At 41.9% G+C, this 22,630-nt stretch overlaps 1 protein-coding gene and 1 pseudogene across 51 annotated transcripts in view; both read right to left on the minus strand.

Annotated features, from left to right (window-relative positions):
- SIL1 (SIL1 nucleotide exchange factor) overlaps positions 1-22,630 on the minus strand; it is a 286,900-nt gene that overhangs the window by 150,253 nt on the left and 114,017 nt on the right. For 6 of the 50 annotated variants that reach the window (XM_081500939.1, XM_081500942.1, XM_081500938.1 and 3 more), the window contains one exon: positions 13,546-13,764. The exons of 37 other annotated variants lie outside the window; for them this stretch is intronic. Coding sequence is in view for 7 of the 13 variants with exons in the window: in XM_081500924.1 (XP_081357050.1) it covers positions 6,546-6,565 (20 nt within the window). In the remaining 6 variants the exon portion in view is untranslated. Of the gene's footprint in view, positions 1-6,545; positions 6,829-13,545; positions 13,765-22,630 lie in introns of all 50 variants that reach the window. 7 more of the 50 variants (XM_081500922.1, XM_081500925.1, XM_081500919.1 and 4 more) reach the window with 2 other exon arrangements.
- LOC145510221 (heterogeneous nuclear ribonucleoproteins A2/B1 pseudogene) overlaps positions 12,579-22,630 on the minus strand; it is a 49,090-nt pseudogene continuing 39,038 nt past the window's right edge. Inside the window, exons 3-4 of the transcript XR_014056882.1 lie at positions 13,546-13,764; positions 12,579-13,444 (exon numbers count right to left, since the gene is read on the minus strand). The product of XR_014056882.1 is annotated as a heterogeneous nuclear ribonucleoproteins A2/B1 pseudogene (transcript). The remainder of the gene's footprint in view (positions 13,445-13,545; positions 13,765-22,630) is intronic.

The raw sequence follows: 22,630 nt of genomic DNA on the forward strand, positions 1-22,630 counted from the left end.
TGTTATCAGGTTGCACAGGGTGGTATTAGCTATGGTGAGGAAAGAAGGAAACTAACCAAATGATCTGTGTGTGAACAGACACGGGCTCAAGTTCACACAGCCTTTATAACCATTCACTTTTTTAAAAAATTTTTTGTATTTATTTGACTGCCTGGTCTTAGTTGCAGCATGCAGGATATTAGATCTTCATTGCGGCATAAGGGATCCAGTTCCCTGACCAAGGATAGCACCCTGGACCCCTGCATTAGAAGTGCGGAGTCTTAGGCACTGGACCACCAGGGAAGTCCCTAAATGGTTATAGTCCCTAATGGTTAACCATTCCCTTCTAAACCATATCTACTGTTATACCTGAAGGCAGATACCATCAGCATCCCCTAAAAGAGCAAAATTCAATATTCCCAAGTCATAAAGCCTTTTACATCACTTTTCAGACAATCATACAAACCAAAGTGCAGGCCCTGATGGCTGTTAAACTTTAAATGATACAAAGATAAAAGGATATCCCATGTTCACAGATTGGAGGCTTAATATTGTTAAGACGACAGTACTACACAGAGCAATATTCAGATTCAATGCAATCCCTATTAAATCATGATGGTGAGGAGTTTGCTCACAGTCCATTGGTTAGGACTTGGCACTTTCACTGTTCAGTCCTTGGCTGGGGAATTTAAGATCCTATTAGCATAATGTATGCTCCCCCCAACCTCCGCCAAAAAAAAAAAAAAAAATCCCAATACTGAAAAAGAAGAACAAAGTTGGAGGATTCACATTTCCTGATTTCAAAACTTACTACAAAGCTACAGTGATTAAAACACTGTGGGGAAAAAACAAGAAAACACTGTTGTATAGGTGCAAGGACAGATATACAGACCAATGGAACAGAACTGAGAGCCCAGAAATAATTACATATGCGATAAATTGATTTTCAGCAATGTTATCTAGACAATTCAATGGGGAGAGGACAGTCTCTCCAACAAATTGTCCTGGAACAACTGGATAGCCACATGCAAAAGAATGAAGTAGACTCTTCCCTTATATCATATATAAAAATTAACTCAAAATGTATTAAGAGATAAAATTCTTAGGAAAAACATAGGGAAAATCTTCATAACCTCAGATTTGGCAACAGTTTCTTAAATATAATAATTGAAGCACAGACGATAAATGAAAACACAAACAGAACTCCTTCAAAATTTAATTTTGTGCCTCAAATGACATTATAAGGAAAGTGAAAAGACAACTCAAAAAATTAGAAAAATATTTGTAAGTCTTCTATCTTATAATGATTTAGTATCCAGAATATATAAATAACACCTATAACTCAACAACAAAAATTTAAATGGGCAAAAAACTTGAATAGACATTTCTCCAAAGAAGATATACACAGGCCAATATGGACATGAAAGGATTCTCATCATTAATCACTAAGGAAATGCAAATCAAAGCCACAATGAAACACTGTACCATTTTATATCCACCATTATGGCTAAAGTTTATTTAAAAAAAAAAGAGAGAGACAGTAACAAATGTTAATGAGGATGTGGAGAAACTAAAACCCTAGTACAATGCTGGTGGGAATGTAAAATGGTGCAGCTGCTGTGGGACAGTTTGGCAATTCCTCAAAAAGTTAAATATAGAACTACTATATATATGATACAGCAATTCCACCCCAGGTACATACTCTACCTAAAAGTTCCAAAAACATTGACTCAAACAGGTACCTCCATATGAATGTTGATAGTATCATTATTGACAACAGCCAAAAAAGTAGAAATAACTTAGATATTCAACAGATTTTTTTTTTTCAAATGTGGTACATACAATGGAACATTGTCATAAAAAATGAAATTCTGATACATGCTTCAACATGAATGAACCTTAAAAATATTATGCTAAATGAAATGAACTAGACACAAAAGAATAGATATTGTATGATTGTACTTAAGTGAAATATCCAGAATAGGCAAATTGAAGTAGCAAAAAAATTTTGGTCAGTAAACTAGAGAGGAAGTCAAAAGAACTTAACCCAAACAGGCAAATGACCCCAAAAAGAAAGGCAGAAAGAAAAAATAATAAACTTAAAAGAAAAAAACCTTAGAGGGACTTCCCTGGTGGTCCAGTGGCTAAGACTCCACACGCCCAATGCAGGGGGCCCGGGTTCAACCCCTTATCAGGCAGCTCGATCCCCACATGCCACAGCTAAACAGTTCACAAGCCACAACTAAAGAGCCTGTATGCTGCAACTAAAAGATCTCGCATGCCACACCTAGAACCGGGGGCAGCCAAATAAATAAATCTGGGGGGAGGGGAAAACCTTAGAAAACTTCCGAACCTATCAGTATCAGCCCAAGACCATTATAAAAGGTTTGCATGTTGATCATTCAACCCCAGTACACCTCATTAGGCAGTTTACTCAATAAAGTCCTAACTGAATTAATTATAGGGGAAACACCTCCAGAGAGAATGGTATTTTACCTTTTCTCTTTCCTATTCCTGCCACGCTCCATGTTCCACCTCAATAAACTGGTCCTGTGACAAGACTGCAGTGGAGCCCAAGGCTCTGCCTGAACCCACTATCAGAAGTTATTACCCCGTGCCCAGCCCACACCTTCTCAGGGGCAGACGGAAACTTTCCCTAAGGACATCTGGAGCCATGAAGGAAAACAGCCCTGCTGGACTGACACCGTGCTAAAAAAGCACAGCCAAATGGAAAAGCAAAGGCTTAGGAGCTAAAAATAGCTGCTAAACTCACCCAGCAGCAAAAGCCTTTGCTTTCTGCCAGTTTCTCCCCTCTTTTTTTGTAGACAAAATGGAATGGCTGAATGCCACATGAGCTTTCCCCAGCAACCTGGCTCCCTAGGGCACCAATCACACTGAAAGACATGTAGTGAGTTCACAGCACAGCACTAGGTTCTGGACAGGTGCCTGGACATGCCTAGGTGTGCAGGGGAGTGGGGTGCCAGGCTCAGTGAGGATGAACAATGGGCAGAGGCAATCAAAACTGAGAAGTCTAGAAAGGTCCAGGGAAGATGGGTCCCAAGGAGACACGGTCCTGAAGCTTCCTATAATGTCCCATACCTTTTTTATTTCTGCATCCTTGGCTGTAGAGAAAAGAGGAATAAAAAATGGAAGCAGTGGGCTCACAGCACTAGCAGGACAACATACATTAAGACAGAAAAGGTTTATCCCAAAAGTCTTCCCTTCCCCTACATGAGACTGTTCATGTGTATATACATATACACATAGAGAGAATTACATGCTCCCTCCTTACAGCCAGGGTTACACACTTGGAACTGACACTGAGGAAAAAACGAGGAGGAAGAGATAAATGAGAATGAAACCAAGAGCAAAAATGACAAATGAGCAGGAGGAGGCCCAGAAGGGACTGAGGAAGAAGAGGTTGCGGCAGCTGATGTACAAACAGCAGCTTCCCCACCTCCTGGAGTGGGACTGGGGGGCAGGGGGTACAAGAGAAATGGCAGCTCCCACAGGGCTCCCTACCACCTCCATCTCCTGCACACACACTAACACCTCAGAAGCATTTTCTGCCAATACCAAGGATAAGAGATTGATTTCCAAATGGTCCTTCATCTCTCCCACAATAATTCCATGTGGACTGCACAACTGACCTATTTATTGCCTCCATATATTTTTCCATGAATCAGAGAGAGAGAGAACATGGTGGGGCCGGGGGTGGGGGGGTGGTATGCCTGGGAAGGCCTAGGAACAGTGAGGCTGGGAGAAAGGGGTGAGACAGTTTCCCAGGCTTTGCAAGGGCACCCAGAGAACAACTGCAAACTCTGCAGCATGCAGACATGGGTAATGGTATCTTCCGTCCTCTTAAGGCCTGGCCTTCAACTATGTCCACCTGGCCTTTGTCCTTATTTAAGAAGTGGCAACTGGAGAGCAAGTAGGGAAGTTTTCCCTGGGCTTTACATGGAGGCTGGGAGAAAAGGAAAGGAGAAGTAGCCCATAGTTTGGTTCCACCATCACAAGCAGGGACCTAGGCAGTGGCAGCAGCAAAAGAAAACCTCAGGCCATGATGTAACTAAAGCCAAAGTCACAGAATCCCATTGAGGCACAGTGTGGCATAAATGGCCTGAGGTTGGTACTCTTCCCAAACCACTTGCCATCCACTAGCCCTGGGTTCACCTCATCACCTGCTCCTGTACACCCTGCACAACAAACCTTCCCATCACCCCTGGCTCTTGAAAGAAGACAGAACTACATCTTTACATTGAAGGCCTTCTTCTGATTTACAATACCATCAATTCACTCCAAGAAATAGCAAAGTATTTCAGTGTTCCACCAGTAACTCTTTCCTTAAGTATCCTTGGGCTTTGGGACAAAAGAGATAATAAGGTACTTAAGATGTCCATTTTTCTATCAAAACTGGCCATTTGTAGTCTGTACTTCTGCTTAAATAGAGGTTGAATGCTCTCAGCAATGTGTATTGCCAACTTACTGCTGCCCGGAGCAGCTGCTGAGGGCATAGGTGGGAGGAGGCCCTTGGACTCAGCAGCCCACGCCTCCCTGGTGCTTCATGTTCTCCTCTCAATTCATACAGGACTGGGGAGGCGACTGGGCCCTACATAAACATGACATCTTCCCATAACTTTTACCTTCTCTCAAGGAAGGAAAACAAAAGAATGCCATGATGGATGGCAGGAAGCCAAGAGAAGGAGGAGTGAAACTGTTGGACCTCTGAAAACTTCTGACGTGGCTGGTAGGCCCCATGGATACTGGCTGCTCTCCAGTTGCAGGGCCAGTGCACAGGGAGAAAAGGTAAACGTCACAAGCATTCTTGGCAGGGAGAGCCACCTCAGCAGCCTGCCTGGTAACGCTAGGAACTCCATCTTATAAAATGCCCAGGTTCTTAATCTATAGCATATTGTCCATGTATTTGTTTTCCCAAATCGTCTGAAAAAAGTGAAAGGGCAAGAATTCATACTTCCATCTTACAAGAAGGAAATTAAAACAAAGAGATTTAAAACATTAAGTTGAAAGTGTAAGTATATGAATTTAGAGTCAGACACATGTAAAGCCAAGTCTTGGCTCTACCAATTTCTAACTATGTGATCCTGGACACACACTTCACTAGGCCTCAATTTCTTTGTCTATAAAATGGGCATAATAAAAGCTCCTACTTCAAATAATATTAGGGAGGATTAAACAAAACAATGCATGGAAAGTACAGGTACAGCACCTGGCACCTAGTTATCACACCATCATTAGATTGGGGATGAGGACTTGCCCCTGGACCCACAGGCAGCCAGAGCCAGGTGAGGCACGTTAGAAACACTCTCCAGAGCTCCTGCCTCCTGCTGGATCAACATACCCTCTAGCTGATCCTACATCTCAAAATTTAGGACCAAGGCCTTTTGTTGAGTATCTACTCTCAGGAGGTAAAGGAAACATGTTCAAAGGAGGAGCCCTACAGCTAAAAATGGCGAGACTCAAGCCAATTTTCTGCTGAGTGCTGAGGCAGACCAGCCCACTCAGTGCTTTTCCCAGCATATTACTCCCCAGAGAGCCAGGCCACCATCATGTAGAGCTTTCATTTGCAGGAACAGCTATAAAACAGTCTTCTGCTTTACAAACTGAAAGAGGATGAGCTCTTCCCACAAACACATTCACTACTATTTGTGTGCTACACAAACTCATACATGCATACACACACACAATCACCTCTCCACAAACAGAAATTCACCACCTAATTTAGGCAAACAAATATGAAGCTGAAAAAACAATGCAGAGAGAACACTGAAAGGACAGCCCTGACAAGGGAGAACAACGTGCAAAGGCTTAGGAAAAGAAATGGATTTTTCAAGAATAATTTGAAGGACAAGAGAAGTAAGTTTGAAGAGGTCAGGCAAACAGGCTTTTCCCCTAAGACATAAATTAAGCAGAAAGTCAGGAGGTAGGCAGCAATTAAATGAAAAGAGCTTTTGAACTGCAAAAGAAATGTCGCTTCTAACCCCAGTCTAAACCGTAACTGGTAGCAAGCTGGACTTGGAACATCCTTAAGCCACTGACCATTTGTGTAATGGCAACAGTGTGTGCCCCAAATACTGAAGTCATGCCTAAAGCCAAGCAAATGAGGACTGCTGTCAATAAAACCCAAGGCACCCTAAAAGGAAAGTGATTAGATGAAGCTACTGGAGGGTAGAAAGTTCACAATGGACCTAAGCCTCTGCCTGACCAGAGAGGAGTTACAAGGCCAAAATCCGCTTGTAAAGCCTACAATGGAGAGACCTAGTGAAGCCTTTCCAGCGGCAACACAGAAATAGGTGTTGGCCCTGGCAGAGAGCACATGGAACCAAGAAGGACCCCACAGGCCCAGCTGGGACTGCAGCTCTGGAAGGAAAACAACACAGGATGGGATGAAATAGGAAGGGGCATTCCTAAGCCCTTCTCAATACTCTGTACTCCAAAATGAGAGGGACATGACCAAGCCCATCCCTACCCTACTTGAAGAGAACAGATCTTCAAGAAGGTAGCCAAGTTGCTACTACATATAAAATAGATAACCAGCAAGTACCTACCATACAGTACAGGGAAACATACTCAGGATCTTGTGTGTAAGTCACTTCAGTCATGTCCGACTCTGTGCGATCCTATGGACTACAGCCCGCCAGGCTCCTCTACGGGTTCATGGGGGTTCTCCAGGCAAGAATACTGGAGTGGGTTGCCATGTCCTTCTTCAGGGGATCTTCCCAATACAGGGATCAAACCTGGGTCTCCTGCACTCCTGCAGGCAGATTCTTTACCATCTGAGCCACTAGGGAAGGCCTCAATATCTTGTAACAACCTGTAATGAAAAGGAATCTGAAAACAGATAGATAGATATGTATAACTGAATCACTTTGCTGTATATGTGAAATTAAAGCAACATTGTAAATCAACAGTATTTCAATTAAAAAAGATTTTCTAAGGCAGCTAAGCATATTAGCAAAAAACTGCAATCCCACAGACAAAAGATAGTGGCTCCATCAAAAGGAAATCGAGTGACAAGTAGAGTGACTGAATAAAATGGAGCCCAGCCTGGCCCTCTCCAGACCTATCCTATTCAGCCCCAGCCTTCAAAGAATCTAATGCTAGAAGGGAGCTTAAGACTCAATCTTCACTTGGCCTGCTAACAATCGATACCTACACACAGAATGACCAGATTTCAATGCCTTTAGGCACGGGCTGGTCATTGCATCCAGGAAGGCTCTGGCAACCTCATGCCTGTTGAAGACAAAGAGGTAGATAGGACTCGAGCAAGAGAAGAATTTTGGTGCCATCATCCAGAAGTGACAATCAAAGCAATAAGAGTCCTTCAATTAGGGAGAAAACGTACAGAGAAAGGAATAATGGGCCAAGAAGAGTTTTCCAGCCATGACTGGAGGTTAGGAAAAGAAAGAAGAGCAATCCAAGGGACAAGATGAAAAACATTAAGAATAGTGCAGAATTATACAGGTCAAAAGGGGAGAAAATTCTGAGAAAAACAAGTTGTGGGGAACAAAGTCAAGAGGTCAGTCAGAATGAGGATGAAAAAAGCCACTGGATTTGGCAATAAGACAGCCAGAGGGCCTTTCTAAAAAAGAACTAGAGGCACAAGGGTAGTACATTTGGAAAGGGTGAGTAGGTCCAGTGAAGTTTGGAGATTTGGGGCCACTTCTCTAAATCCAGTTTTTTCAACATTTTTCCTAGAGTCACAATGATAAGAGAGAAAATACTAGCTCCAGTGGTCCTATATAGAGATTCTCTGATGCTATACAACAGGTTCCCATGATAGTGTAGAGCTTCCCGCAAACACACACATCCTCAGGATAGTGAAGAGCACAGTCACACCAGTGGAGAAAGGAGGAAGGGAGACAAACTCTTCAAGAACAAACTCCTATAAGACACAACTCCACCTTCTCTGAGCTCTCAGATCACTCAGAAGCCTTAGTCCTTACACTCTGTAGAGCTGTAGTAATCATAATTACAGCACTTAGACTTAAGGATAAAGAGAAATACCCCAGTGACACCTAATCCTCAAGTATTCAAATGCAATATTGGGCAGCCCAGAGAAAAATAAATTCTAATTATAGCCAATATTTATAAAGTACTTTCTATGTTCCGAGCAAAGTTCTAAGCTCATTTATTCTTCACCACAACCCTATGATGGGGCTCTAATATGCTGTTCATTTTGCCCATGATGGGACTAAAATTCAGAGAGGTTAAGCAATTTGCCCAAGTGCACACAGCCAGAGAGTAGTAGAGTTAGGATTCAAAGCCAGTTTGCCCCCAGAACCCATGCTCTTTCCAGACCATGCTGCTTTTCCAGTGGTAGATGAAATCAGCCATTCATTTGTTTTGCAACAGTGTGAATACAAAAGCATATATTCTGTGTCAAGAGAGAAATTATTTTTTAATGAGCCTACTGTGGAGAGACCACTTCTACCACATCTGTATTTCTGCACACCATATACACACACACTTTAATTAATGAATGTCCTTGGCACATTACAGCCCACAGGAGAGGCACAGACACTCAAGAAGAAGAATGCCTTTGACTCAGGCTGCAACCAGTTCACTGTCACCCTGTATGACTTGACCTCGTAACCTCCCATAACCTGGGCTCCCCAGCTGTCCAAGAAAAAAAAGCACCCTTGCTTTCCCTTACAGTCCAGCACTAAGCACTCCCCTCATACACACTCAACTGTCTGGAAAGAACTCAGCAGAGGTGAGGAGAGAGCTCTATTTCATAAAAGTTGGCCCAGATGATATCCAGACTCACTTACCACTAGTCTTTGATCCTATTTCCCACACATGGCATACATAGGACAGAATTATTTCTATACAGCAGATGAAGAAAATAGAGACCAAAAAGGTGAATGGGGCTTGCCTAAGCACACCAGCAATGCAACAAGGCAAAGTAGAGAAATATCCCGGCCAGGGTGAGTGTACTTTCTATTAGGCCCTAACCTGCAAGTTTCTATGTAGCAGGCTGTGGGCAAGGAGATCTACTCCTTATACTTGCTCCCTCACCCTCTGTGAGATCCTAGGAGTGATCAACCTGTTTCTAATGAAAGCAGCCAAGGTTACCAGAAGCTCTACTCAATTGCATCTCCACTCCGATGTGATGAAAAGAATGTGGGTTCTGGATTTTCACTCAGGTCTCCCCAATTAGTTGTGAGACTTTGGACTAGCTGCTTAACCTCTTTCCAAATTTCAATTCCTGCATCTAAAAAGGAACTTAACAGTAACTATTTTGTAGGATGGCTATCAGCATTAAATGAGATGACGTGATGATAGGAAGCATACAGCACAATGCTTGACACAAACCAAGAGCTTGAGAAGCTTGTAGCTCTCACTAAACACTACTGTTAGAGAAAAGGGCAGGATAAACAAAAGCTGTGAGACTGCACTCCCATATAGAAATGTATTCTGACAATCAAGTCTCTCCTTAGAACCAACTTCCCTGAGCTGCAAATCTGCCCACACACCTGGACTACACTCTAGCAGCTACAGAGACATTTCCATTGAAAGCTTCAAGCAATATTGGCTGGCTCTGCATCAGTGCCCACTGAAGAGTTGACTAAGACCAGCCACTTCAGAGCCCAGCTTCCTGGTGACCCGGGCTTGTCTTCCTGCTGCTGCTCTCCTACCTCTAAGGGAAAAGAGGGAGGGCAGGAGCAACATGGGCAAATTCAGTAGACAGACTGCTTGGACCATGCTAGACAGGGCCAGCTGCTGTCCAGGGAGTAAGGGCCACCTCCTTCCTTCTCCTTTTAAACTAATATCTGCTAACAGTAAGCATGATGGCCTTTCTTTATAGCCTGCTCCTCAAGAATACCAGAGACTTTCATACTCTCATCTACACACCACCAGCTGGGGCTAGGGAGGTATCAGAGTTCATCTATTCTTTGCCTGCTGTCTCCAAACTTCCAGCAAAGGTCAGGGCCTCATTGTGGGACTATGACAGGAAGGAGGGTATAACTTCTAGTCCATAGTTACAAATGGACTATCTGCGAATCAGTAAGAACAGTAACCCTTATTCTGTGTCAGCCACTCTGGCACTTTAGATTATAAGCATTCAGTATTCACACTCTAGAAACAGGTCCCTTGTACCTCAGGTCCCCTGAGCACACTGGGAACCTTACTGTATAACAGAATATACATCACTGTCCTCAGGTGCTTTCTGTCTTGCTCACTATCAATGACTTGCATGGTTTTCCACATCTGAGTCTCAGACAGTACAATTAAGAAGAAAGCTCTCTTAAGGAATATGCCACGAAAAAATAGATACTGTTACCGGCAACTGGAGACACAAATTACAACTTTGAAATGATGAGAAAGGCAACAATTAGGGTGATCCTTAAACTAATTGAGGAACCCCAAGAAAACAGCATTTACTTACAGAAATACTTAGCGGCAGCACAAGGATGGGTCACCAAGCACTGAACTTGCTACTACCATGTTTGCCCTGACTATATCTTCCAGGTAAGTCAGCAACTGAAGCATCATATTTGATTTTTAACATGCCTGAGAGTCCAAGACTATTCATAATCCCAGATTCTTAAAAACTTGAAAGGAGGATGAGTTTTTAAATGTACACATTTACATATGTGGGGAGAAACACAAAAATCAGATGCTTCTCAACACACCTCAGGGAGCCATAACTCACGGCTTTCACAATCCCACCAAACACCCAGAGAAAATCTGGGTGCCTTCTCTGAGAGATGGTGGGAGGCTGGGTAGGTAGCCAAGAAACAAAGAAACCTAAACTCAGCACTTGGCAAGACAATTAAGTAGCAGAGGATTTAAAACGCATTGTTTCTGACTCTAAATATGTCTACATTTATTACCAATTTGGGATCAGAAACCACATTTAGTTCTGCGTGACCACGCACTAAAAATATTAAGCAGAGTATTGCCTAGGAAACAGGAGTTCTCCCTGCTGCGGCAGTCCCATTTCAGAGCTGACTCTGCTATGGTCCTAGGGCTCCCCATCCTGGGCTTCACTGAGATCCCTGTCACAAGCAGAACTGCCGCTGCCCTGACAAGGTCTCACTTGCTTTTCAGAACGCAGGAATAGGAGCCAGGGCTAGAGACTACACAACCTCCTCATCCTCTCCAAGGCTGTGTTACATGGTCACTGAAATTTCATTTCATGAGCCTATAACAATTACCACCCATCTGACTGGGAGCTCCACAAGGGTAGGGACCATTGTCCACCTAAACACTGCTGGATCCTCATTGCCTAGCACTGTGCCAGACACTCAAAAAATATCTGTTTGTTGAATAAAATCAATAATCTAAAAAGGAGTCATGTGGAATACACAATGGAAAATAATGTCAGTTAAAATATGCACTGTAGTGAAACATGAAAACAAAATGCATAAAATACTGCTGAGTATTGCTTTTGAATTGTGGTATTGGAGAAGACTCATGAGAGTCTCTTGGACTGCAAGGAGATCAACCCGGTCAATCCTAAAGGAAATCAACCCTGAATATTCACTAGAAGGACTGATGCTGAAGCCCCAATACTTCGGCCACATGATGTAAAGAATCGACTCACCAGAAAAGACCCTGATGCTGGGAAAGGCTGAAGGCAGAAGGAGAAGGGGACGACAGAGGATGACATGGTTGGATGGCATCACCGACTCAATAAAATATGAGTTTGAGCAAGCTCCAGGGGATGGTGAAGGACAGGGAAGTCTGGCATGCTGCTGTCCATGGGGTTGCAAAGATTCAGATATGACTGAGCAACTGAACAACAACTGCTGAGTGAAGCAGAACATAATGGCACATGTGTATGAAGTACCAGAACTTTGAAAAAAGTACCTGTAGCCATCTCTGTGGTCAGATATGAAGTCAGAATTATGGGAAGCTGTGTTCAATGAAAATTTTCTTCCTAAAATGTTAGACATACTTAGAAAATATGCTATTTTCAACACAGAAACTGTTCCCTTATCTACTAATTTGTTCTGTTGACTGGGATCACAGAGGCCTTGTTCTTGTTCAGCAAGACCATCCACCAATTAAGGAAAGAAAGAACACAAGGAAATAACTGCAGTCTTAAAAATCCACCTCTCAAGTTCACCTTTTTTTTTTTTCCTTTAGAAGTCTTTATTAAATCATAAATGTACAACAACTTCTTAATACTACAAGACACTTCAGTTTTTTTAAATGTCTCATTGTACCATGATCCTAGAAAACAGTTTTTCAAAACTTTGTGAGAAAAATCTTGAAAACAGGTTCACATGTCACTGGACACTTAAAAAATTAATGTTATCAAAGAAAGGATGCTTCTATCTTCTTGAAAGAAACAAAGTCAGGAAACTGTCTCAAAAGCAATTTTTTTCATTCTTTCCTCCATAGTAAGGTGATGTTCTTAAGTAAACCAATCCATTCACAAATGACTCTCTGCATCTGTTCTGGTGTCTTCTGCTACATCACTGCCAGTCATAGCATGACTGAGAAAAGAGTTTCCTTAAAGTCATTAATTATTTGGATAACCTAAAGCTGCCCTGTTACCTCTGGGCTCTTATCCTCTCCTCTTACAGTCAAGTCCATGTAAAATAGGAAGCTAAAGATCCTCTTGTCTATCCATATCCAAGTCCTCCACCACCATAAACTCCTTTTCCTCCCCCATAACCAAGGCTAACTCCCAAACTGCCACTTCCTGTTCATCCTCTACACCTATTATAACCATGACCAAGTCCACCGACCACTTCTTAATCCATCAGATTGTCCTCCAAAGCTACTTCCTCGTCCTGACCCTGGTCCAACATTTCCATCATCACCAGGAGAATCTCCAAAACCAGCTTTGCCTCCCCTTCCACTTCTAGAACTCTGGACTTGTTGCATTTTAGGTCGAGAAAAGGCCTTTCTTACTTCTGCATGATGGCCGTTGATGGTATGGTTTTTCTGCAACACAATCTTATCCACAGGATCATGATCATCAAAAGTCACAAATCCAAAACCTCTTTTTCTTCCAGACTCTCTATCAGTAATTATCTCAATGGCATCGATTTTTCCATATTTCTCAAAGTAATCTCTAAGATGATGTTCCTCGGTATCTTCAATTCCACCAACAAACAGCTTGTTCACAGTTAGGAAAACCCCTCGCTGTCCAGAGTCCTCTCTTGGGACAGCACGTTTTGGGGCAATTGTTTTCCCATCAATAGAATGAGGTCTGGCAGCCATGGCAGCATCCACTTCAGCCATGGATGAAAAGGTGACAAAACCAAACCCTCTTGATCTTTTGCTTGCAGGGTCCCTTATGATCTCACAACTTATAAGCTTTCCCCACTGCTTGTAATAGTTCCTCAGACTTTCTTCTGTGGTTTCAGAGCTCAAGCCACCAATAAAGAGCTTACGGAATTGTTCTTGTTCCTTCTTTTTCCTGCAAGAATTAACGGTTTGGAATCTTTGCTCGATCTTGGATTCCATCACTTCAGCCATTTTCCTGGTGAAGGAAGGTGAGGGAGATGAGGGAGATCTCTGGGAAAGCTCAGCAACTTGACTGTTCACAATGCTGAGGTAACAAGAAAGTAGAACGTAACTCACCCCGGATCTGAGGGGAGAACCTCCACTGCTCCAGGAACAACACCTTCTAGGAGCACCTTCACAAGGACCTGGTACCACCCTTTGAAATTCTTGAGCACCTTTCAATTTTCCAGAACAGTCTGATTTGTGAATGCTAGTTCTCTCAGTTCCAAGAGCTGTCCTGTGGCCCACACCTGAGATGAAGGCAACCAGTAGCTTGCTGGAGATAGTCAAGTTCACCTTTTTAAAAAAAAAAAAAAAACAGACAACTTTCAATCTTCCTCACCAGTATAATTGGCTCCCCAGACAGGGGGCCAAGATGAAGGTGCAGAGCCCCCACCAAAGAAAAAAAAGGATGCCAGAGCTCCAAATTGGTACCCCCATGTCACAAAGCCCATGGCCAATTACCCAGCAACATGCCTATTCAGAAGGGTAGCAGATGCCAACCCTTCTAAAATTTCCAAAAATAGAAGAAAAGGGAATACTTCTTAATCCGTTCTGCAAGACCAGAATTACACTGACACCAAAGCAAAACAAGGACCCTATAAGAACCAATATCCTTATGAACATACATGAAAAATCTTCAACAAAATACTAGCAAGGCAAATTTACCTGCATTTCAAAATGATTATACAACATGATCAAGTGGGATTTATCCTAGGAATAAAGAGGTGGTTTATCACATGAAAATGAATCCACTTAGTAAATTACAGTGGTAGAGTGAAGGGAAAAAAAAATCACATAATCATCTCAATTGATACAGAGAAGGCATTTGACAAAATACAACATCCTTTCATGATAAAAACAATAAACTAGGGATAGAAGAGAACTTCCTTAACATAACTAAGGTCATATATGAAAAACCAACAGCTAACATCATACTCAGTGATGAAAGACTAAAAGTTTTTCCTCTAAGATCAGGAACAACACAAGGATGCCTGCTTTTGTCACTAAGGTTCAACATAATACTGGAAGTTCTGCCCAAAGCAATTAGGCAAGAAAAAGAAACAAAAGGTATCCATATTAGAAAGGAAGAAGCAAGACTATCTGTTTACAGGTGACTTTATCTTATACAAAGAAAATCTTGAAAAATCTACAAACAAAAACTATGAAAGCTAATAAATTCCACAGGTACAAAATCAAAACTTAAATCAGCTGTATTTCTATACACTAGCCACTAACAATCCAAAAAGGAAATTAAGAAAATAATTCCATTTAAAGCAACATCAAAAAGAATAAAATACTTAGGAATAAATTTAATCAAAGGAGGAAGATTTAACTAAGGCAAAAAACTTATACACTGAAAACTACAACAGAAATAAAAAGACTTAAAAGAAATTAAAGAAGACCTAAATAAATATAAAGATGTTCTGGGTTCATGAGCTGAAAGACTTAATTTTATTAAGATGACAATACTACCCAAAGTATTATACAGATTCAACATATTCTGTCAAGATACAGATTTAACATATTCTATGAAAATCCCACAAGCATTTTTTGCAGGAACAAAAAAACTAATTCTAAAATTCACATGGAATTTCAAGATACCCTACCCAGGGACTTCCCTGGCAGTCCAGTGGTTAAGACATCATGCTTCAAATGCAGGGGGACATGGGTTTAATCCCTGGTTGGGGACTAAGATTTCACATACCATGCAGCCCAACCAAAAATAAAAATAAGGTATTATACTCAAAATAATCTGGAAGAACAATGAAGCTGGAGGATTCACACATCCTGATTTCAAAACCTATCACAAAGTTACAATAATCAAAACTGCATGAAAATCACATAAACATATAATCTTATATTGATATAAGGATAAACATACACTCTTACATCATTACATCAATTGATTTTTAACAAGGGTGCCATTGACTAAAAATGGATCAAAGACCTAAATTTAACAGCTAAAACTATAACATTCTTGGAAGAAAATGTAGGGGTCAAAACAAAGTGCTTGATCTTGGATCAAGCAACAGCTGCTTAAATAGGACATAAACCAGAGGTGATAAAAATAAATAAATTGAACTTCATCAAAGTTTTTAAACTTTTATAAACAAAGTCCTACTGTAGAGCACAGGAAATGATATTCAATACCCTGAAATATGTCATAATAGGAAAGAATATAAAACAGTATATGTACAAGTGTATCACTTTGCTGTACAGTAGAAATTAACACATCAACTATACCGCAATAAAAAAATAAATTTTAAAAAAATTTTAAAAATGTTTGTACCTCTCATTAGCAAGAGAATGAAAAGATAACCCACATAATGAGAGAAAATATTGGCAAATCACATATCTAATAAGGGTTTAACATTCTAGAATACATAAACAACTCCTACAATTCAATAAGACATGCAACCCAATTTAAAAATGGGCAAAGAACTTGAATAGATATTTCTCCAAAGACAACATACAAATGGCCAATAAGCACAGGAAATGATACTCAGTATCAGAGGTCATTGTGGAAATGCAAATCAAAGTTATAGTGCGATATCACTTGATACCTATTAGGACAATTATTTTTTTAATGAAAATAACAAAGTATTGGCAAAGATGTGGAAAATTAGTACACTGCCACTGAAAATGTAAATGATGTAGTCACTATGGAAAAATCTGACAATTCTTCAAAAGCTAAACATAAAATTATCATACAACCCTATGTATATATGCAAGTAACTGAAAACAGTAACTCCAACAGACAGTAGCATATGAATGTTCACAACAGCCAAAACATGGAAGCCTAAGTATCAATAGATGAATAAATTTTTTTAAATAGATTTTTAATGTGGTATACCCATATAAAGAAATATTATTCAGTCATAAAAATGAAGTTCTTATACATGCTGCCATATAGATGAGTCTTGAAAACATGGTTAAAATGGCAAACTGCATTGTAAATATGAATTCCCTGAGAGGAAAGACTCCTTCCTTATCCACTGTTCCATCTTAGCTAGTGCAGGGTCTAGGACACAGTAGACTCTCAATAAAAGTATGGCTGATAAATAAATAAAGAATGGGTAGGTGGAGACATGACCGGGTGAGCAGATAAACACCATAATCCATAACAGTGACACTTCAGAAGGTGAGCAGAGCAGATTTTTCAGGCGAGGAGACCTTCTGAGGGCTCACTGACCACTCCATAGAGGCATCATCTCTGTCTATGGGCACTTCAGCTTACCTGCAGCTCTATAAGCTGAACCCTAGCCCGAGACTCTGATCTCCCGACTTAACCTCATTACCCAGTCAATAATGTCCATAGTTTCAGTGCCTGCTTTCACACAAGTTGCAGCCCTCATACCAAAGCATACCCCAAAGTTCAGATCCTGTGCTGGGATTAAGGGGGAATATGGCATTAGTTTCAAATGTAAAGTGTTCCTCCCAATCTTTTATAGCTTACTTCCAACAATCAAAAAGGCCTCATCCTAACCCTGATTGGCACAGCAAGAGCCCACCCCATTAAAAATTCACTGCATCAGCAGTACAGAGGAGGAGAGCAATCAGCAAGGGAAACAGCTGAATTATTTCAACAGCTGTTAATTATGTGTTCTCTCTTCCTCTCCTCCAAGTCCACATTCAACTGTGCCCCACGCCTCCACAGTGACTTGGGTTTGTCAAGTATCTATGTCAACTGCAATAACCAAACTTGAGTTCAAGAAGCAATATTAAAAAGCACTAATTAACTGATATTTAAATAACTATGCTTAATGTCAACAAAATCACACTTTAACTTTAAACATCCCCACGTCTATTAGTTGCTTAATTAAATTCCTTAAGCTCCCTGGACACTGGCACAGACCACACCTTGGGGAGCAGTTCCCAGGCCCTGGCCCCAGCAGACTGTGGAAGGGGAAGGGCCCAAATCCCTGAGGAAGCGCCAGGAGAGCCCAGTTTTCTTCTAGAGTCTCCTATGAAGTGGTTTCTCTTCACAGCTCTGCTGGTCTCCATAGGCCAATGAGAACATAAATATATCCTGAGCCAGGAAAATTGCCAAACCAGGCTACAATTTTTTTAATGTATTATCATTATTTAAAGACTTAAAAAAGTCTTTGCACTTAAAAAAGTGCAAGTCGCTCAGTCATGTCTGACTCTTTGCAACCCCATGGTTGTAGTCCACCAGGCTCCTCTGTCCATGGGGTTCTCCAGGCAAGAATACTGGAGTGGGTTGCCATTCCCTTCTTCATGGGATCTTCCCATCCCAGGGACTGAACCTGGGTCTCTCTCACTGAAGGCGGATTCTTTACCGTCTGAGCCACCAGGGAATAAACCCAAGAAAGACAATTTTCCCATCTGCTATCTGTTCTTAAGAGTGGTATATCATGAGATGCTAAAGCAAGTGTACAAGGGGAATACAACAGGATTCATGACAGCAAGTAGGGTCAGAGGGCCCTGCAAGATGCCACCAATCACATCTCAGCCTGTCAGGAGTCATCAGCCTGCAACTGACAGGGGTATAGCTCAACCAACAGCAGTATCCCAGACTAGAACCTGCAAAGAGACTCTGGGTTCCAGTGAGTGAGCTTGTGATGCCAGTGGGACCCCAGAAAATCTCTCCTGCCACAGTAGGCTCCATGAGGATGACTTGCCAGCTAGTCTTCTCAAAGCACGAGATCTGCTGAAAGGGGATAACATGCCAGCTACCTGCCCAGGTAAACATACCCTAGAAACAATCAGTCTCACAACTGGCCTTCAAGTGGAGCACATTCAGCTAAGGATTAGTAAGCATTTGGAACCCACATTTTGGGCAACAGATGCTCTGAACCCAAACAAACTGGGTCATGAGTAAGACAGAATCATTTCCAGAGTACCAAAGGTATGTCAGATGCCGAGTGACCCTTGCTTGCCTTACCCTTAGAGTAAGGACCCCAGTTCTTTCTAGTTTCCTTACAAAACTACGCCTTTACCTCTCAGTTGGTATTACATTTTTATTTCTGTCAGCCAGCACCTTTCCTACTCCTTCTATCTTGCCTAAAGGGCCTGGTCTGACACAAAGTAGGAGGCAATTCTTTCCAATTATTCTATCTCTGTTCAGTCTCTCACTGCTCAGGGATTCCTCTTGTGGCAGCTCTTCTTAAAACAGCCACCACAGCCCCCGGTAATGCCAACAGAAAACACTGTAGATGAAGACTGGTTGATACTACAATCTCTTAGCCTGAAAGGCAACCACTCCCATCAACAATCAGGTACAAGCCCTGGCTTCAGAAAAGTTGGATGTTTGGGTGGCAGCTCATGAAAACGTGGAAAGCAACCAGAAAAACACAAGAGCACTACACCCACGCAGCCCAGAAAAACCATTCACTTACTACCTGTAGCTTCACACCCACGTCAAAATCATTTCAACCCCAGGTGAGCACTCAACAGCCACACTAATCCAGAAACATATTTCTGCAAAGACCTTGTTCACCTTCCCATACAAAAGAGCTACCAAAAAATCAAAAACTTTTTCACTATGAAAGATAAATAAACCCTTACCACTTACTAGGGAACATATATCCAGTTGCCACCACCTCCAACACATCCAACTAGCAGATTATTCACCCTTCCAGCACATATTTATTGAGACCTGCTACATCCCAGACATGTGCCAGGTGCTGAGAATACAAAGATTAAGTAAAAAGGGGTCCTGCTGTCCAGGGGCCTCCAGATGGCCAACGGAAATAGATGAGTAAATCAGCAGTTATAGTAAGCACTGGGTTGAAAGAGCCCTGAAGGAGCCACCTAGAAGGCTCTGGCAGCAGGAAAGCACAGGCATCTCCCTCAGGAAATCGGTATCAGAGAGGACTTCCTGAAACAGGAAAAGGAATTAACCAACCAAAGACACTGAGAAAAGCATCCCAAACAGAGGCAAGACTGCTTTTTTGAAGGCCTGGAGGCCTAAAACTCAGAACATGTATTTATTTCCACAATGCTGGAGGAAAGGATTTACAGAGGAGTGGCGACGTGATACGTTAAGAATTCACTTTGTCAGATGGGTTTCAAACACATAGCTTAGGTTATCTAAGCAACCCTCTGGAATCTCTCTCCTTTTCAGAATTGCCTCATGGTGAAAGGGAGACTAGAGAGAGGAAAAAGAAGATATGAGGGTCACCACTGTTTGTGAAATCTGCTTATGAGCTCTCTCCTTTGCCTTGTGGTTCAGGGTTTGTTAGTTCTCGCAAATTCTCAACATCTATTAATAGAAGGAGTCATTTGTAAACAAAATTTGGATTTGGGTTGTATTATCCCTCACTACAGTGGCCCAAAACCCAAGTGGGTAATTTGAATAGGAAATCAGTCTGAGAATCTAGGCACACTCTCCCTGAGGCTATGCCTTGCTCTATTTTCCTCTGTATTTTTCACACTCAACATGCCCAGAGATACTATATTGATCCTCCTCTAGAAATGCCTAGCTTTAACTGCATAAGCCAGAAACCTAGAAGGCCTCAACACCTCCCTCTCATTACTCCACTTCCTGTCTGCTCCCATCCATCATTAACTACCAACTAGAAGACCTACAAGACCTTTTAGAACTAACACCCAAAAACAGATGTCCTTTTCATTATAGGGGACTAGAATACAAAAGTAGGAGGTCAAGAAACAACTGGAGAAACTGGCAAATTTGGCCTTGAAGTACAGAATGAAGCAGGGCAAAGGCTAATAGAGTTCTGCCAAGAGAACACACTGGTCATAGCAAACATCCTCTTCCAACAACACAAGAGAAGACTCTACACGTGGACATCACCAGATGGTCAACACCGAAATCAGATTGATTATATTCTTTGCAGCCAAAGATGGAGAAGCTCTATACAGTCAGCAAAAACAAGACCGGGAGCAGACTGTGGCTCAGATCATGAACTGCTTATTGCCAAATTCAGACTTAAATTGAAGAAAGTAGGGAAAATCACTAGACCATTCAGGTATGACCTAAATCAAATCCCTTATGATTATACAGTGAAAGTGAGAAATAGATTTAAAGGACTAGATCTGATAGACAGAGTGCCTGATGAACTATCGACGGAGGTTCGTGATATTGTACAGGAGACAGGGATCAAGACTATCCCCATGGAAAAGAAATGCAAAAAAGCAAGATGGCTGTCTGAGGAGGCCTTACATATAGCTGTGAAAAGAAGAGAAGTGAAAAGCAAATGAGGAAAGGAAAGATATTCCCATCTGAATGCAGAGTTACAAAGAATAGCAAGGAGAGATATAAGAAAGCCTTCCTCAGTGATCAATGCAAAGAAATAGAGGAAAACAACAGAATGGGAAAGACTAGAGATCTCTTCAAGAAAATTAGAGATACCAAGGGAACATTTCATGCAAAGATGGGCTTGATAAAGGACAGAAATGGTATAGAAAAGGTCAGTTTTCGTTCCAATCCCAAAGAAAGGCAATGCCAAAGAATGCTCAAACTACCGCACAATTGCACTCATCCCACACGCTAGTAAAGTAATGCTCAAAATTCTCCAAGCCAGGCTTCAGCAATACGTGAACCGTGAACTTCCAGATGTTCAAGCTGGTTTTAGAAAAGGCAGAGGAACCAGAGATCAAATTGCCAACATCTGCTGGATCATAGAAAAAGCAAGAGAGTTTCAGAAAAACATCTATCCCTGCTTTATTGACTATGCCAAAGCCTTTAACTGTGTGGATCACAATAAACTGTGGAAAATTCTTAAAGAGATGGGCATAACAGACCACCTGACCTGCCTCTGGAGAAACCTGTATGCAGGTCAGGAAGCAACAGTTAGAACTGGACATGGAACAACAGACTGGTTCCAAATAGGAAAAGGAGAACGTCAAGGCTGTATATTGTCACCCTGCTTATTTAACTTATACGCAGAGTACATCATGAGAAACGCTGGGCTGCAAGAAGCACAAGCTGGAATCAAGATTGCCAGGAGAAATATCAATAACCTCATATATGCAGATGACACCACCCTTATGGCAGAAAGTGAAGAGGAACTAAAGAGCCTCTTGATGAAAGTGAAAGAGGAGAATGAAAAAGTTGGCTTAAAGCTCAACGTTCAGAAAACTAAGATCACGGCATCTGGTCCCATCACTTCATGGCAAATAGATGGGGAAACAGTGGAAACAGTGGCTAACTTTATTTTTGGGGGCTCCAAAATCACTGCAGATGGTGATTGCATCCATGAAATTAAAAGACACTTACTCCTTGGGAGGAAAGTTATGACCAACCTAGACAGCATTTTAAAAAGCAGAGACATTACTTTGCCAACAAAGGTCCGTCTAGTCAAGGCTATGGTTTTTCCAGTGGTCATGTATGGATGTGAGAGTTGGATGGTGAAGAAAGCTGAGCGCCGAAGAACGGATGCTTTTGAACTGTGGTGTTGGAGAAGACTCTTGAGAGTCCCTTGGACTGCAAGGAGATCCAACTAATCCATCCTAAAGGAGATCAGTCCTGGGTGTTCATTGGAAGGACTGATGTTGAAGCTGAAGCTCCAATACTTTGGCCAACTCATGTGAAGAGTTGACTCATTGGAAAAGACCCTGATGCTGGGAAAGATTGAGGGCAAGAGGAAAAGGGGACGACGGAGGATGAGATGGTTGGATGGCCTCACCGACTCGATGGACATGAGTTTGGGTAAACTCCGGGAGTTGTGATGGACAGGGAGGCCTGGTGTGCTGCGGTTCATGGGGTCACAAAGAGTCGGACACAACTGAGCAACTGAAGTGAACTGATTTTATCTATTTTCCTTCAAGTTCACCTTCCCAAACTACTGATGCCACCCTCAACCACCACCTCTCAGGTGAGGGCACCCAAGCTGATAAGCACAATGAGGAAGCAGAAGGTGAACAGCTTTAATGAATCTGTTTCTTTTCTCAGCCTAGGGTTTCTGAAATAACCCAGCCTTCTGAACCCCTCTGAAAGGCATTCAATAAAAGCCACTTGCTTCCTCAAATGAAGAGCATCACTCAGGTAACCCATTCAATAACAATAGCAAACTGGAATATGTGCTGCAGGGAGGGTTTGGTTGCCTACAGTCCTCTAGAGGTACCAAAGCCTTGGGACCCCAGAGACCAAAGCCAAACCAGTGATTATGGGAATCAAATCCTAGGCAAAGCAAACTTGCCTCCTCATAGTCCCACCCCTCATAGCCCATGGAGA

This window comes from Giraffa tippelskirchi, chromosome 6 (genome assembly GCF_054371585.1).
Source record: "Giraffa tippelskirchi isolate mGirTip1 chromosome 6, T2T-mGirTip1v1.2.pri, whole genome shotgun sequence".
Lineage (NCBI taxonomy): Eukaryota > Metazoa > Chordata > Mammalia > Artiodactyla > Giraffidae > Giraffa > Giraffa tippelskirchi.